General features: G+C 53.2%; 1 protein-coding gene across 1 annotated transcript in view; it reads left to right on the forward strand.

The window, feature by feature from the left end:
* The window catches only part of SLC9A1 (solute carrier family 9 member A1), a 31508-nt gene that overhangs the window by 7365 nt on the left and 7112 nt on the right, over positions 1 to 17031 (forward strand). The window contains 1 exon segment of the mRNA XM_005238305.3: positions 15164 to 15624. Coding sequence (XP_005238362.2) covers positions 15164 to 15624 — 461 coding nt within the window.

Raw genomic sequence — 17031 nt, forward strand, 5'->3', positions numbered from 1 at the left:
CTGACTTTTGGGGAGACGCCATGAAGTTGTCCTTCCCCTGAACCCTCCAACAGAGCTGCGGTGGTTTGTGGGGTGGGAGCAGAACGTGCTGATATTTGTCCTGGTTGGTTCATGTATTCTGTCCCAAATTGCCCAAGCACCCAGCCGTGGCTTATGCACGATACCCAGAGGTGCTGGCGTTCCCTTGGGAATTAGTGGGGTGGAGAACACGTCTTTTGTCTGCAATTAGTATGGCTAAATAGAGTCCTTCAGGGTTTGAGAATTATATGTGGGAGAAGGGGAAAATGGGTGGTGGTGGAGGGAAGGGGGGAGGGTCGTTCTTTGGGTTACAAGTGTGTAAACCTGTGGCACCGAGGGACTGGAGCCTCTCCTCTGCAGAAGACAGACAGACATCTCAATGGCATTTGTATAAACTAGAAGCTTGTTAGGCTTGCAAAAGAGTATTTCATTAGCATAACCCTTTCCCTTTTCCCTCATGCAAGTCCTGGGTTTTGGCTGCAGACTGCAGAGGTAGTGAAGGCTGTAGAGACTGTCCCTGCGTCGTGAAGGAGTTGGTGTTTGGCTGGAGCATCGTTGGAGCTGTGGGTACCGAGAGAGGAAACTTTAAAAGTAAACAATTATGAGGATGAATTACTGCAACTGCCTCGTAAACATTTGATTTTTTTTTTTTCCTCCTTTCGGTCCCCAAGGCTTAATTTGTTCAAATAAAAACTGATATCCATCCAGAATAGTCTGTGAAAACACAGCCTTGCTGAGCAGAGATGGAGCTGGGTTACACCTCTCCCCTACGCTGGCTTTGCTGGCCTGCCTGGGTCGTCTTCAGTTTCTTCTTGCCCATCAGGGCTCAAAGCTGCTGGTGTAGGCTTGATAACAACCTCGGTGTTTTGAAATCTGGGCTGGCCGGCTTCAAAGGGAATAGCAGAGGAGCAGGGAAACTGTGGCAATGGTGTGACTTGAACCAAATATCGGTGCTTGGTCCTCTCACTTCACAGTGCCAGCTGATGTACCCCCTTAGGCAAGCTGTGCGATTGCCATCTATTCTACATGGCGGTTTATATCTTGCTTATCTTTCTAATTTTCCAATGTCTTCCAGTTGTGTGTTAATTGAGGGATGGCTATCTTGTCATATTTTGTTCTTCTGCCTTTCCTCGGGCAGAACACATGTGTTTCTGCTTGAGAAGGAAGAAATGAAATTAAAAGTTTTACAGATGGGCATGCACACACACGTTGCTGCGTGTTTGTCAGAAAAGGCGAGATCAAAGATTGATCATTGCTTGGAGTGGAGTAGTGAGAATAAATTTGGTGGTGTGTCACCTTTGGTGATATGTCACCCCATAGCTTGGGGTTCCTTCCCAAGACAGCTTGACCCACCTGTGTGATGGATTTGATAGGGGCGGGACTGACCAAAGGCTCATTTAAGGTTGGGGTGATGTTTTGAGATCCCTGAGCGGAAGGTTGGAGAAGGCAAAGTACTTTTTGTAATTAGAAGAGAACAAACACGTTTCCTTGGGTTGCCCAAGGGTGACTCATAAACGTCATAGGATCAGTGGTCTTTGTCTCCAGAAAGTCGCAATACAATCAACCTCAAGGGACAGCTCTTAAATTCTGCTTAATAGAAGGTGCTGGTAGGGAAGTAATTCACCTCTATTTATCAAGCCTGCATGACACACATTTGCAGAAGCAGACTCCCTTTTGCAGCAGGTTTTTTTCAGTGCCTGGAATTATTCTGCATTTTGGAGTCATGACATGCGAAATCTTAATGATGGATTTGGAGAGAAGGCAGCTTCCCACCCTGCTGCTGGAGATTTTAGTAGCAGAAATGCCACAGGCATAGATTTAAGCATGCACAGGCCATTAAAGAGAAGAGCTGGTGTATCCAGCCCTGCTAGTGCCTCAGTTTCCCTTGGGAGTGCTTTCCCATGGCAGCCTCCATCCCTGGGGGGTGCATTACTCTCTCTCTCTCTCTCCTGGGTGCTTTCTCTCCTGGAGTGCGAGCATCTGCTCCCAGGAGCTCTTCTGTTAGCTTGGCTGGGTGTGAAATAGCATCGCCTGCGTTCTGGCTGAGGGGGGATGCTGGAAGCCTGAAATGGCATCTGATGGGGATGGTTCTCCAGCTCCGGGCTCTTGCCATGCTGGGCTCAGCCAGTGGGGTAAGAGCGTGCTGGCAGCTCGTGCCAAAAGCTGGGGAAGAAGTGAAGGTGACTGCGTTGGCTCTCAAGTCACCTCCGGCGTGTGCTGAGTGGTGGGTGTTGCTTTGTCTGGTTTGCAAAGCCCGGTAGTAATCAGTGATAATTGCAATTACCTCCTCCCTCCTGTCAGAGTGGAGACCAACAGGTTATTTCCTGAAAAGCTTTTGTTTGTCTTTCCTGCCCGTGTTCCCGGTAGGAAATCTGCCCTTCCTGGGAAGGGCGATTGGCATTGCTCTGCCTGCGGAGTTTGTCTGTGGTCACCTTGGGCTGGCTCAGCTTTAACTCTTCCTGAGGCTTCAAGGGCCAGCAGGAACCATGCATTAAATGTGTTGCCATGTGCTTGAGAGCCAGGAGTTGAGAGAGCAACAGGAGCCTTATTTTGGGTGACCAGGTGCCATCTCTTCACATTGCCTTGGGTACCTTCTGCTCCAGAGCAATTCAATATCTGCATTAAGCAGCATGGAGTTTCGCTTTGCACCGTGCAGAAAGTAACTGGGAGGATTTTAGTATAGAAATCTCCCAGCTTGAGGCAGACATGCCGCACTGACCCCTCCTAGCCTAGCTATCCGTGGCATCCAGTGTCACAGCTGAAGCAATCTGGGAAGAGCGTGGCTGGGAGTTATGTTTAGCTCCTGGCCCCTTTCCCTGGAGCTGGAGCAATTTTTCTAGACCTTCTCTTATTAGGCCTCCTCAAAATGCTCAAGTCCAGCTGCTGTCTCTGTTCTGATACTTTTGAAGGATCTGAACCTAGATGAGGATGCTGTTGTCCTATAGAAGACTTGGTTTTCCAGGGTAAATGGCCTGTGCCAGGAAGAGCCCAGCTTTACTGGCTTGGCTGTGGGATGCACCCATCCAGAGATGATGGAAAAAAGTCTAAATGAGTCTTGGAGCAGCAACAGCAGAAATTTGCGTGGCAGTTTGTCCCCGTGTGCTTCTGTACCTGCATGCCCAGCTCCTGCTGAGTGAATGTCACAAGCTGGTAAATATTCATGTGGTCCCACCTTAGAAAAACTGTGCATGGAGCATGCCTGAAGGCTTTAAACAGGTTTGCTAATCATAACCTGTGGTTTGGGAGTGGCCTTGTAATGTGCCAGTTAGAGGAATGTAGTCAGCGGGGATCGAGGTCACTAGAGTACCCGCAAGTCACCGGAGACTTTTAATAGCCAGGTTGGCACGTAGCGCCTAACCCTTGACTGGTTTCTCAAAGCTCCTTCAGAGGAGAACCTTGGGTTTTGCAGCATTTTGTCATGGGGCAGCTCTGGAGCTGGAGAGAGGTGGAGGAGAGCTGCTTTGCTCACAGCTGTGCAGAGCTGGATCTGGAAGAGGTTTCTTCAAGATGTGATTGGGACCAAACCTTGAAGTGTCCCATGCCACCACTGCTTGCTCCAGCAGCATCTCCATTTGGCTCCATGTTTTCCTCCCTACTTGAAATGCTGTAGCTGTTGGGTGACAGTCCAAGGTGCCAAAGGTTTATCAGTCTTTAATAGCAATTAGGTCTTTCTTAATATCTGCATTTCTTGCAGAGTGTCCTTGGCTTTTCTTCTGGTTTGAAGGAGAAGCATTATCTAAACATAGGACTGGAAATTGGGAGCTGCTGATTCTCACACCAGCTCTCACACCATTCACTTGGGGACTTGGGCAAGTCCATTTGATGTCTTATGTCTCTCATTTCCTTTTTACAGCTGGGAGGAAATTAATACCAGCTCTACAAAAGACTCCCAATTGATCTGTTAATTTCTTGTGAGTGCTTCAGAGATAAAATGAGGGTACGTGCTTTTGCTGCATCGGTTCTCCCTGCTGTTGGAAAAAAAAATTACTCAAGTGTTTCTACTAAATGCCCCTGTCTGTGGATTGCCGTCACGGCACGTTATGGTAGCATATGGGCACCTTCTTTTCCCGGGAGGCAGATGCTGTCCTCCCTGTCCTCCCCGTAGCGTTCCACAGTGCTCTCAACCCAGCCAAAGTGCCACTGGGCAAGGGGCAGGCTGTGGTCCATCCCAGCCTGGTCAGAGCAGGATATTGGTCCCAAAAGCCTGCTGTTGTGATGATCATCTCCCACAGTGTGAACCCTCGGGGACATCTGCCTGCGTGGATGCTCCCTGTGAGCTGCCAAGAGCCTGCCCCTGTGCTGCTGCTTTCTGAAAAATGGGCTTTTTAGGGCTGGCCTGCAAGTCACCGGCTGAATCAGGGGCAGGTGAATCAGGGAGGCAGGGAACATTCCTGCCCTGCCCTGCCCTGCTGTGAGGACAGCTGCAACCTGGCACTTCTCTGCCAGTTTTAGGGACGTTTTCTGGGAGGTTTTCCTGGACACGGGTCTCCCCCAAACGTGGCTCTTGCAGTGGGTGCCCCAGGTCAGGGCCAGCTCTGTAGGGAGGTCTTGGCTGGACTGGAACCCTGGGCAGGCTGGTTTCTAAACCTAAGCCTAACTGAAAGCTTAGCCTAAGGCAAATGGAAACGTAAGTTGGAGCGGTGCAGATGGGGAGCAGGGCGAGTCTCTTTCCCACTGATGCCAGCGCCCAAATTAAGAGTTTGCTACAAGCTGCTCCACGCAGCACAGCAGAGCCAACTGTTTAGTTTGGGTTGATCTTAATTAATTAGTGTATCTTATAGAGTTGGGGGGGAGGAGGGGGAGAATTAGGCAGCACTCAGGCTGTCGCTGGCTCGCTTGGCTGACCAGACCTTCTGGGTCAGGGCAGCAAGGTTTAATTGGGAGGAATTGCTGCTGGCTGTTTGGCGCTTGTCTGCAAAGTTGCAGGCTCAGCGGCATGAACATTTGCTGTCTGGTTTGCAGAGCTGCAGGGAAAAGCTAACCAACCACCCGGCGTGGGTGTTGGACCATGCAAAGGTTTTGGTGGGCTTCCATGAGCTGTCCCATACTGGGTGCTTGGGAAGGGAGAGGGACACAGCCCCTTTGGATAGGGGAATAGCTGACCAGGCAAACTGCAAATGAAGGAGCAGCACCCCCTTCCCCAGCTTTGTGCTGGAGGGGTGAGTTGTGCTGAGCCTGGATTGGGCCCCAAGGAAGAGATCTGTCCTTGTTATCGTTGAACTTCTCTTGGGCTGCGTAAACAGCTTGTTTATAAGTGTAAACAGCGGCTTTCTGCAAGGGGGGTCCGCCCATCCTGGCAGGCTGATATCCAGGGTGCCTGCAGATGATTCACAGCACTCCTGCGCGTCGGGGATTGTTGCATCCTCCTCCCGCTTTGCAGCACTGCAGCACTGCCATCGACGTCCCGCGACACCTGCGTTTCACTTGGCTGCAGCGCAGCATCCTCCTCCCCTGCGACCTTCCAGCAGGGCTTTGGGTGCAGAAAATGAGCTTTCCCTTACCGAGGGGAGCGTTTTGCTTCTGGGGGGGTGTCAGGGCAGTTAGGCAGCTGGGCTCATCTGCATGCAGCTCATGACTCCAGCTGCTGCAGGATGCAGCGACGCCTTTGGTTGTGTTCCCCAGGCTGCTTATCTTTTTGGGACCTTTCTGCATCTCTGAATCCAGCCCTACACAAAAGGGGTAACGTTGTGCTTTCCTAGTAGTGCCATCATCATCCTTGGGTATTTCTCTGCTGACGTTGGCTGTGGCTGGGAGGGGCTGCGTTGACAGGGTGTGAAGTTTGGCACCCCTGCATCCCTGTGGAGCCAGGCAATGCCTGCCACGGCTGGTACAGCCCTCTGTGGAGCTAGCAGCCCTGGGGGGTGCTGAGCAGGTGGAAGGCAGGGCCCTGGCACAATGGTGAGGATTAGAGGCACATTCCTACATGACGGTTGCTGGTTGCTGCCGGCACTGAGGTACCAGAAGAGGCTTTGCCCTTGCCCTGCCGTGACTACGGCTGTCTGCACAGGGGCTTGCGGGCAGCACAGCTCGGCGAGCGGTACCCACCTACTCACCCTCCCCTCCTGGCTGTAATGGCAGGTTTGACAGCATGCCGGACCCATTCCCATTATCACCAGTCCCCATGACTGTTTCTTATCCTAGCAGTTAAAATGTGTGAAACGGCTTTAAATAAATGCTCTCTGAAAGGCTCCAGGTGTGAAACAGCACAGCCTTGTACGCAGACCAGCTCTGAACTGTCTTCTCCTTGGCCCCTTGACCTTGCAGAGTGCTAGACCAGCATCGCTCCTGCTGATGTCCTGGCATCCATCCCTCATGTGCGCGGGGTGTGGGGAGCTGTCAGCATCCTCCTGAGGAGGAAGGCTCTGGCTGCAGCTTATTCTCTGTTTATCCTATTCTGGGGTATGGGCTTTGCTTCCCAAAGGTCCCCAGGGGACAGTGAGATCTGGGAAAGGCAAGTGCATGTCTGCTTTCTGCAGCTGCCTCGGGGGTGCAGGGTGTAGACTTGTCTCCCCTCCCATCAGAAGATTTACTTGGTGCCTGCCAGGGGAACTGGCTGCAAACTGCTGCTGCAGGAGAATGGTGCAACTGGGAAACTGTCAGGCATCGCAGCCCTGCTGCAACCCCCTCACCAGCCTCTCCTGGCAATAGAGATGCCAAGAAGCCATCTGCCCTTTGCATGGGATGAAGGGCTCTTCCCTGACACTGCGATGCTGCACTAACAGGGTTACCTGCTTTTGTTAATGTGCCTGTACTTTAAGAGCTTGACCAAGCTGGTTTGCACGAGTCCTTGCAAGGTCTGCAAGGGCCAGGCCAGTGCAAGTTATCGGTTGCCTTGCCTGACTGGCTAAGCTGCAGCGCGGCTGTTGAATGCTGGTACCTGATGTCTGCTTTTTGTTCTGTAGCTTTCACGTTTTGACTCATTTGTGGGCTGGCCCGATGCTATCAACACTGTTATCTTCTGCAAAGCAGGCAGGGTCCAGGCAGGTCACCTTCTCATGCAGGCTTGCCTCGCTGTAGACGTTAGGGCTGAATACATGAGATTGAGTGAGCTAGAGGCTGTACCAGGCGGCTCCCGGTCTCCTATCACAGGAAACTCTTTCCATTTGCCCCCAGTTTGTTTGCAGTATGGGGGGAAGAGAGGGAAAACAAGGAGCAATTCAGCAGCTGCAAGGTGGGGCCCAGCTGTTTAAGCAAAGTCTGTAGGCAAAGGGGATGGTAATGTCACACCGAGAGAAAATAAACCCGTACCTTCGGCAACTAGCAACGGATCTTAATGGCTATTGACTGCAGCGACGTGACTTGTAGGGGTGTTGTGTGCAATCCAGCTCAGAACTGAGGTCTGGGAGTTGGTCACGATTGCAGCCAGGCAGTGCTGGGAACCTTGCCTTAGGTGGACAGACCTTGTGGGGACCCAGGGATGCTCGTGGATTTTAACCCGAGTCCTGAGCATCAGGCTGGTTACAGCCCCCTGCCCCTGGGTGGCTGTGGTGCAGAAGAGTGATCCCCGAAATTAGAGCTGGATGTCTTACTTTTCCCTTCCTTCCCTGTGCTTGCTTTGCACACCAAGCCCAGAGCAAGGTTTGGGTGAGTGCCGGCTGTGCGGCCCGTGTGGTATCTGCATTAACTCAGTGAGTCACAAAAAGCAGTATAAATTAATTACCTTCCTGGTTCTTGGCTTTTCTTCGTAATTAGCGGCACGAAAATAATGAGGCTTGAATGAAACATTTGGTTTGATCTGGAGGAAATTGTTTTGCTTAAGAGCTCTTTCTGTACCTGTATCTTTAAAAAAAATCCACCAAATTCTAACCAGAAAATGTCATTTTGGGGTAAAAAATCAAAGCTTTTCCATTTTGGACATTGAGGCTGCTGGATGCTTCTCTAAAGGTTGCCCCAACTAACTCAAATTACTGAAATCAGTCCGAAGAGAGCTGCGGGAGAGCACTCGGGAGACCTGGACCTGCATTAAAACCCTGCCTGCTCTGTGGTAAAGCAGAAAAGAGTTTGATGAAGCCAAAGGTGCGGCAGGGCCCCACACGTGCTGCCCCAGTGGAGCGGCTGCTGGAGCGAGCTGCGTTTGGGCTCGGTAGGGCTGGAGGTTCAGGGCAGGTGGTGACGTTGGAGCTTGTGAGACGCAATGGATGTAATTTAAGTATTGTGGTTTTACCACCGCCCCTTGCAGGGTGACATGAGCCATGGCCTCGCTCTATTTTTAGGTGTAAATCACCAGCTATTTAATTCCTTTCTAGCAAGTTCAATTTTCATCCCCTTCCCTCGAGACTTCCCCATTACATCTGCTACCTGTGCCAGTGCTGGGTGCAGGCAGCTCTCCTACACGCCCTTCCCCAGGCTTCTCACTCCCTGTCTTTGCAGGCAGGTCGATGGATTTGGCTCCGTTTTACAAGGGAGACTGCACAGCAGGGCTGAGACGTGCTTCGAGCCACTATGAGACATCCCACAAGGGTTGTGCTGGAGGCCACCAGCAATGGGCAAAGCCTGGCTGATCTTTGGGCAGCTGCAGAAGTGGCTGATGGTCAGGCAGGGAAAGAGAGAAATCTAGCACCTTTTTTAGGAGGAAGGGGGATAAATGGAGAGAAGCTGTAGCCAAAATTTGGGAGCCTGAGATAGATCTTCCCCTGGGAGCTGGTTGGAAAACATTCTGTTCCTGCGTCACCATCCTTACAGAGCTTTAACCCTGCTGGGGCTTAGCGCCACATCCTTGACCCTCTACCACCCCAAAACGCAGAGCATGAAAGCCAGGTCACAGTGGTCTCAGTGCTTTGCAGACCCTGGAGCCCAGTCCCAGCCCTCCTCCTTGCCCCAGTGTTTCTGGTAAGCAGAGAAAGAAGGGGGTGGTGCTGGGTAACGGCTTTGCAGATGACTAGTCCCCACGGCTGGTGACACATCAGTGACTTTGTAGCTCATCCACCAAAGCATCCATGTGTCAGCGTTCTCCGTGGTCCCTGTGTCACACGGGAGCATGGGAGGGTGTCCACACCTGCCCACATCCCTTGCCACCAGGTTGGTGGGTTTGCTGATGACACAGGGCTGCTGCATCTCTGTATGGCCCACCTGGACCCTGCCAGACTGGTATCCTAAAGGGTTAAAGTGGCCTTTGGAGGGGCCCTGGTGCAGCTGAGATAGCACGTTTCCTTCTGCCAGTGCTCTCTGCAGTGTCCTTCAGAAGGGCAGCCCTTCTGAGCATGCCTGCTCCCCCTCGCCACCTCCTTCCCGGACCCTGTGCCTTCTCCCAGGGCTTTTCCAGCACGGCAGCATGCTATGCACCCAAGCCACGCAGCTGCTCAGTCCTACCCTGCAGCCCAAACAAGCACCCGTGGGTCTCTAGGGCTGCAACGAGCATCACCCAGGGGGCTTCACCACCCCCTTGCCCAGACTAACCCCCCCACCTACCTCCTTTCAGAAAAAATCATCCAGGGGGTGGAAGAGCTATCTAATCCCTGGTTAATAATTGTGTAATTTCTCTCTCGGGGCTGCCGCCTGCCTGCTGGAGCCTGCAGCTGCTCTAATAAACTTGTGAAGCCTGGGAGGATGGGGCGTTTTTGTAACCGTTCTCGTTTCTTGTGCCTCCTCTTAGCTAACAGGCTCTTCCTGGAAGCAGCCTGGCTTTCCTGCAATGTTCCCCATGCGTGGGCGCTTGGGAAGCCAGGGTGAAGCTGCAGGAGCATCCCGCTTAACCGTAAACGTGCCAAGCCCTTCCAGCCACACCACGTGCTCCCCTCCCTCATTCCTCTCCCTGTTTACCAGGCTCCAGCTCAAACACCAAGTGTGTTTTCTTCCTTCTTCCTTCATATTTCTTTTACTCCTGTGAAAGGAGGGGATGTTAACCCCAGCCAAATTCAGCCTGCAGCTTTGGGAGGATGTGATGGCTGGTGGCAATCCCAGCTGTGGGGACTGGCTCGTGGGGACCAGTGCATGGCAGCTCTGAGGCCTGGGGGTTCCCGTAGTCCCCAGGGCTGACACTACCTCATGGTGCAAGTTACCTCCAGCATTGACATTATATATATATTTTTTTTATATAGGTATATATAAACAATATTTTAAATTTTTTAATATTTTATTATTATTATTGCCTCTTAACACCAGTATTTTTCAGGGCCATGGGGATTGCAAGGACTCTTACAGCTCCAAATCCAGCAATGTCCCCAGAGTGGGAGATATAGCTGTCTCCCAGACCTGGCCTGGAGCAGGGAAATGCGTGAAGGTTTTGCCTCCTTTCTTCCATCATGTGTTCTTTTGAAGTGTTTGATTAAAACGTTTCTTCCACACTGCTTTGAGAGAGGTCTTTAAAATTAGGGGAGTGCTGCCAGAGCTCTGACTAAGCCTGACTTTGGTCCCATGCCATATGGAGCTGTATTGCAGCGACCAAAGTGATGGGAAGGGAAAGAAGTCCTGCATGGGTGGGACAGGCAAATGCCATCGGGCGGGGAGGGAGGGGACCATATAGATGCTGTAGGACACAGAGCCTGTGGTCCTCAGAGCTTTCTGTTGTGGGATGAGACTGGGCTGAGCAAAGGGGAATGTTCCTTGCTCCCTTTTGCAGTAGGTTCCCAGTACTGGAGCCACCTCAAGAGCTGCTGTTGGTTTGAGAGCTACAAATCATCCCCTTCTGGCCTTGAGGAAGGGTTTCCAAATTGCTGTGAGCAGCTCGGGGCATGTAGATCACCTCTACTTTATCTGCAGCGCAGGAAGCATCGCCTCAGGCAAATGCTGCTGTGGGGACCCAGCTCATTTTGCCAGCAGCTGTCCCCCGGGGTGGGTGTGCTGGGTGTGGGTTGGGTGCCCAGCACCCTGCCCTCCATGTTTCTTTCCTCCTTATCCCTTCAGGCTCTTCCCACCCAGGCTGAGAATGGAAATAGATCAGATATGGTGGCTTTTGAGTCATTAAGCAGTGAAGGAGCAAATGCTGCTGGATGGAGCTTATGTAACGCCAGGCACAGCATCCGGCCCATGCGCCAGGGCTGCGGTAACCCAGATACAGCCGAGGAAGGAAAAAACCACACGTAGGTCAGAGTCTTTCCCAAGCTGTTTGGTTGGGAGTAAATATTTACATGGCACTGCATCTGATAGCAGCCAGGGCCTTGAGAAGAGCAGCCTGGCTCCCCCTTGGTAGGGTGGGAACAAACCTTTCGCAGCTGAAATGGGAACCCTTGTGTTTGCTGGGGTGAGGACCGGGCCTTGCAAAATCTGGAGACTGAACATGGCTCGCAGTGCTGGGGCCGTGCTCGGGTGTCTTCGTTCAGCTTCCACAGCCTCCAAAATACAAGCTTGTTTTATGGACAGGGGGGAGAAATAATCTGCCTTGCTGCACAATCCAACAGACACCGGTGGTTCTTGCACCGCTGAAGTTAGTGGAGGAAAATTCCTGGTGGCCTGCACTTGGGTAGAAATGGCCCTGTGCAAATGTGCTGACACCAAAATGAAGGCAACTGGTGATCAGAAACTGCAGAGTAAAATTTTGCAGCACAGGCATCACCTTGCAACAGCTTTCCTTGTCCAAAATGCCTTTAATTTGGAGAATGATGATTTCCCCTTGTCCTTCAAGTGCTTAGGCTGCGGCTAAAATTGGAAAGCCTGTCCCCAGCTCCTTTCTGCCCTAACCCAGGGAAGAGCTGACCACCAGTGGAGAGCAATCCCCATGGTCGCTTTGCTGGGCACATGCAAGCCATGGTGCGTGATGTGGACGAGAAGCTGTTTTAATGGGAACTATTAACTTCTGGATTTCCTTTTCCTTGTTTGCTCAAGCTCTTGGGGTTGATGTTTACTCAACTTGTCTTGCTTTTAATAGTTTCGGTGGTGGTTGATGCTGTTGATAGGGGAACTGCTCTCATGGAGATTGTTTTCCAAGGGAAGAAACTTGGGTGACTGTGTATGCCCCATGCTGGTGATTTGGGGGTTGTGGGTCACTCTCAGGGAAGTGGGGTCTCAAGGGGCTTCCCCCCTGGTGGCATTCAGGAAAACCAGCTGAAACCCAGTGGGTGTTTCTCCATGGGAAAAGCTGCTCCATGTGCTCGCCTGTCCACTCCTGCACATCTCTGCTTGTCCTCCAGACATGGATGTGCCAGAGACCAGCTGCCTCATCCCCTCTGCTTCCACATCATTTGTTTATTCAGGGTGTGCAGGCAGCAGCGTGCTGGGAGACTCGTACGCCTGGTGCAGGCGCTGCCTCTCAGTGACTGCTCCTTGCTTCTTAGGGAAGCGCTTCCCGTGCGGCTGGTGCAGCCCTCCCAACCAGAGGGACCTCTCAGGTGCTGTTTCCTGCCCTTCTGCTGCAGCAAGAAGTCCTTGCTGCTTAACAGAGGAAAACGAAGGAGCGCTGGGGGTCTTGCTGTGCCCCCCATGCCTCCTGGCTCATCCTGGGTTTGTGCAGGCGGCAGAGGATTTGCAGCAACCACTGTGGTAGATGAGTTCCAGTTTCCAGCAGGGTCACCACATCTGGGGACAGGTGGGTGGCAGCAGTAGGTACCTGAGCAGGCAAGCAGCACAGCTACCTGCTCAGCAAATAACCTTTTACCAAAGCGACCTTGAACAGGAGCCTGGGGGTTATTAAAGTTGTTTTTAATTGGTAGTAGTATTGGTATTATGGCTATTATCAAAAATTATTACCCTTCCCGCTGCCCCCAGATGCATTCATGGCTAGGCATCTTCATCACCCAGCATCCTGCTGCAACATCCCTCTTCCTCTGGGAGAGAAATTCAGGCACAGAGCTGGGATCAGACCTGTTTGCCCCTGCCTGGCATCACCCCTGTGGCGAGAGCATTTCTTTCTATTAATCACCTGCACCCCGAAGTGGGATGCTGGCCTGGCACTCAGAGCAGGATCCCAGCAGGATCCCAGCAACAGATTGGTACCAATGAGCTTTCCAGTGCTCTAAAAATACTGAGCGGAGAAAGCAGGGAGCAAAAAATGCCTGAGATTCAGTGAAATCAAAGGCATAATTAAAATGCAGCCCGTGTGAGTGTATTTTTAGGGCCTTACAAAAAGGCTCTAAAACATTGAATTCACATCAGCACGCGAATGTTCCAGTTTGATGGGATCCTGGGGCCTGTGGGGAAGAAGTGAGAGATGCTTAATTGTCAGTGTTTGTGTTTTATTCATGATTGAACGTACTTAGCAAGCGAAAACTGATTTGCTGCAGGCTTCTCGCTGCTTGTGTGGCTTTAAACCTTATTCTGGCCAGGGCTGGCATATGCTGAGATGGGCAATTGCCCGGTGTGGTGGAAGGGCCGGTTGTTCACGGTGTTTGCATGAGCTGTGCCTGGAAAAGGAATTCTCACCTCCCCTCCCATGGAGAGGTCCCCACCAGGGCTACCTTGTGGTGCTCAGCACTTGTCTGGGCTCCGGGGGGATCAGAGACAGAAGAAAAATCCTGTGGGGGTAAATCAGGAACTGCATCCAGACCAGGAGGCCCCTAAATGCAGGTGGCTGGACATGGGGAGAGTACTGGGAGAAAGCTCAGACGCTTCCCATCTCCTCCTGGCTTCCCCTCATGCCCGAACCTGAAGGCCACAGAGCAATTTGCTCAGAGATCGGTGCTGCTGCCACAAAGGCAACGTAGAACCCAGACTCCTTCCCACATCACTCCAGCACCCGAGACCCCACAGAGCTGCCTGGGCACTGCTGGAATGGTGCTGCTGGACCTGCATGGAGCCTTGGGTGTGATGAACCCTCCGGCCTCTGCAGTGCTGGGCTGGCCCATGCCGAAGCCAGCACCAGCAGCTCAGGTAGCAATTTGAGGTCTAGTCCTGCCCTTGGGGACCTGTGTGTGGCCGTGGCTGGTCGCTGACTCAGTGCCCATCCTTAAGGAGGGATTGTGAAAGCAGCTGCTTCTCCCATTGGAGCTGGATTCATCTGGCACCTTCCCCACTCAGCTGCGCAGGTGGAGGAGGGATGAGCTGGTACCACGGCACAGATGTGGTCCCTGCAGGCTTGGCGGGGCCGGGGGGACGGTGGGGCTCACTGCAGCACAGAGCAGCTCTGGATCATCAGGGGGATGGTGGCTCGTTAGGGAGGAGGGGGGTTTAATCTGTTGTGAAACGATGTGCAGATGGCACAGCTGCCCGGCCGGAAGGAACAGAGGAACATGGGATGCCAAGGAAGAGTTCCTTATTTTAAACAGCTTCCCTTGCCAGGGAACAAATGTGCCTCATTTCAAAATAATAATTATAAAGCCTGGGAGAGGATCCAGGGAACCCAAAATCCTTCTGTGGGTATCAGTGTGATGGCTGAAGTGCTGCTTTGGTTGGCATCGTGCTGCCTGCCTGACCTGGCAAGCAGATGCTCGTGTTGCCGAGGCCGTGGGGTGTTTGGTGGATGGATGTCATCCCAGTGGGTCACGGCTGGCTCGAAGATCTGCATTTGGGGTTGTGCTGTGATTCAAAAAGGGGAAAGAGTTCCCTCTTGCCTTGCACCCCAAGGAATAGCCCTGCACTGTGAGGATATGTCCTGTCCCTGCTCCGTGCCCGGGAGCGGCCCTACCTGCAGGGAAGGCAGGCATTGCTGCGGCTGGCCGTAGGAAACCTCCCAGCTTGCTCCTGTAGCTGCAGGAAGGGGAACAAGGAGCCGTTCCAATTGCATCCTCAAACCTGCTGAGCACCAGCTCCCCTCCCTGTCCCCTGCGTCAGGAGCACCTGGGGACAGGCACTGCGCTGCTGCCTCCTGCCAGCGCCTGGCACGCTGGCTGTATGGCGCTCGGTGGGCAGGCTGCTGTCTGACAGGAGGTAAATGCCAGTGCCTACATGCGCCTGGGATTAGTAGCTGCGATGGAAGAGCTGGAGCCAGCAACAGCTTGGGTTGTGAGAACCGCCTGTGCTGCACATGGCTGTCGCGGCAGCCTGGGGGTCCACCGAGAGACCTTGGGGTGCCCAGAGGGAGGCTGCTGACTGTTGAACTGGGACTCGCTGTTATTTTCTGGCCTGAAATGAAGCAATGCCAGGGTATGTGGGTCTGGTGAAGCTGCAGTTTTCACTTTACAGCTTAGGGAGGAAAGGGGTTAGAAGGAGAAACCGAGGCACAGTAAGAGTGCAGGGAGGACTGGGAGCTGGTCCCTGGTGCCTGCAGGTGTGTCCTCCTGCAGAGGGCACCCTACAGGCTCATTGCCAACGTGTCTTGCTCTCTCCTTCTCTCCAGGCTTCCATGTGATCCCTTCAGTGTCCAACATCGTTCCAGAGAGCTGCCTGCTCATTGTGGTGGGCCTTCTGGTTGGGGGGCTCATCAAAGGCGTGGGTGAAAAGCCCCCCATCCTCAAGTCGGACATCTTCTTCCTCTTCCTCCTTCCACCCATCATCTTGGATGCTGGCTATTTCCTCCCCTTGCGCCAATTCACCGAGAACCTGGGCACCATCCTCATCTTCGCCGTGGTGGGGACGCTCTGGAACGCCTTCTTCTTGGGTGGTCTGATGTACGCTGTGTGCCAGCTTGGTGGCCCTGGCCTGAACCACATTGGCCTCCTGGCCAACCTGCTTTTCGGCAGCATCATCTCGGCCGTGGACCCCGTGGCTGTGCTGGCTGTCTTTGAGGAGATCCACATCAACGAGCTGCTCCACATCTTGGTTTTTGGGGAGTCTCTGCTTAACGATGCTGTCACAGTTGTAAGTGGATAAGGGGTGTCTGCCAAGGGGATGAGGTTTGCTTTGATGAAATACTCTGGGTGGTGGCACCGGGATTGGTAGCTATCAATCAAGCCCTGCGGGCAGAACCATAGACTGGGCTATTGCAAGGTGCCAGGTGCCTCCTGCCAGCTGAGCTGCAGCAGCTCTGCTTGCTCCTAACCTTTTGTTGGTGCAAAGCTAAATATAGCAGCTTAAAACACTGCAAAGGTGGATTAAGGTGAAGTGTTTTACTTGGCAGTTTGGGGAGACCAAAAGCAAGTGCCCAGCCAGCTACCGCCACTCGGTGAAGAGCAGGACTGTTCTGGCACCTTGGTCTCTTGGGAATCTGCTCTCCTGGGTGAAATTGCTGCCTGCTGCCGTGCTCAAGCCTGTCCTACCAGGGGAAACGAGCAGGAGCACAGAGGGGCTGGGTCAGGCAGCACTGCTATGTAGCTGCTGCTCCCTCCTCCTTCCTCATGTGGTCTTCCTTGCTGTCCTCCAGCTACAGCACCGAGGAGGTGGGAGGGCAGGTCATGGACAGCCATGGCAAGGGGGCAGCTGTGGGGGCTGTGGCCAGGCTGGCATCCCACCTGGGTCATCTCTCAGCTCCGGTCTCTGAGCAGCAACTTTGCAGCGACCTTTGGCAGGTTGGGGGCCAGGCCACCTCCTCTGAGGTCATGCCATTTCCAAAGGACATCTGTGTCCAGGTGCTGGCTTGGCTGTCAGCGTGGCATTCTCCTCTCTGCAGAGCTGGCCTCTAAATTTACCTCTAACCCACTGCTTTTTCCTGGCTCTTCTCCCATATCCCAGCTGTCTACTTTGGAGCTGGCCACTCAGCATGCTGCTGACGAGGTTCCTGGTGGTGAGGAACATGCTGTCCCACCACAGGGCTTTTCCCAGGCACATCTCCCCTCTTTTGACCAGAGGGGCTGCCTGCAGGGTCCGTGTCCCTGCTCGCATCCCTGGGGAATTCTCTTGCATTCTGCTGTTACCTCTGTCCCTGCCCGTGTCCCAGGACCCAGCCCTGGCAGGCAGGAGCTGGCACCTTGCCCTCTCACTGCTTGCAAGCGCTGCCATCCCTGCAGGGTGCCCTAAAGCCCATTTCTCATCCTGTGTCAGCTTCTGGTTTAAAATCTCACCAATAAATACGTCTGGGGGTGGGAGAAGGCGATGCAGCCTGGGGTGGGGTCCTCCTGCGAGGTTGTCCTCTTAGCTACAAAGCTGCATTAAGGGTTTGGGCTGTTCTCTGGGCTGAGCTGGGCAGATGTTGGCTTTTGTCTCCATGTCCCCCAGCCTGGATCTGTCCTGACGTGCTCGTTGGGTAACAGGAACGGTCTCTGGCTGGTTCAGCCCTTGACCAAAGCCCCTCCTGGGGCAGTGGTCAGGGCTGTGTTGAAGAAGAAACAC

Source organism: Falco peregrinus, chromosome 3, assembly GCF_023634155.1.
Source record: "Falco peregrinus isolate bFalPer1 chromosome 3, bFalPer1.pri, whole genome shotgun sequence".
Lineage (NCBI taxonomy): Eukaryota > Metazoa > Chordata > Aves > Falconiformes > Falconidae > Falco > Falco peregrinus.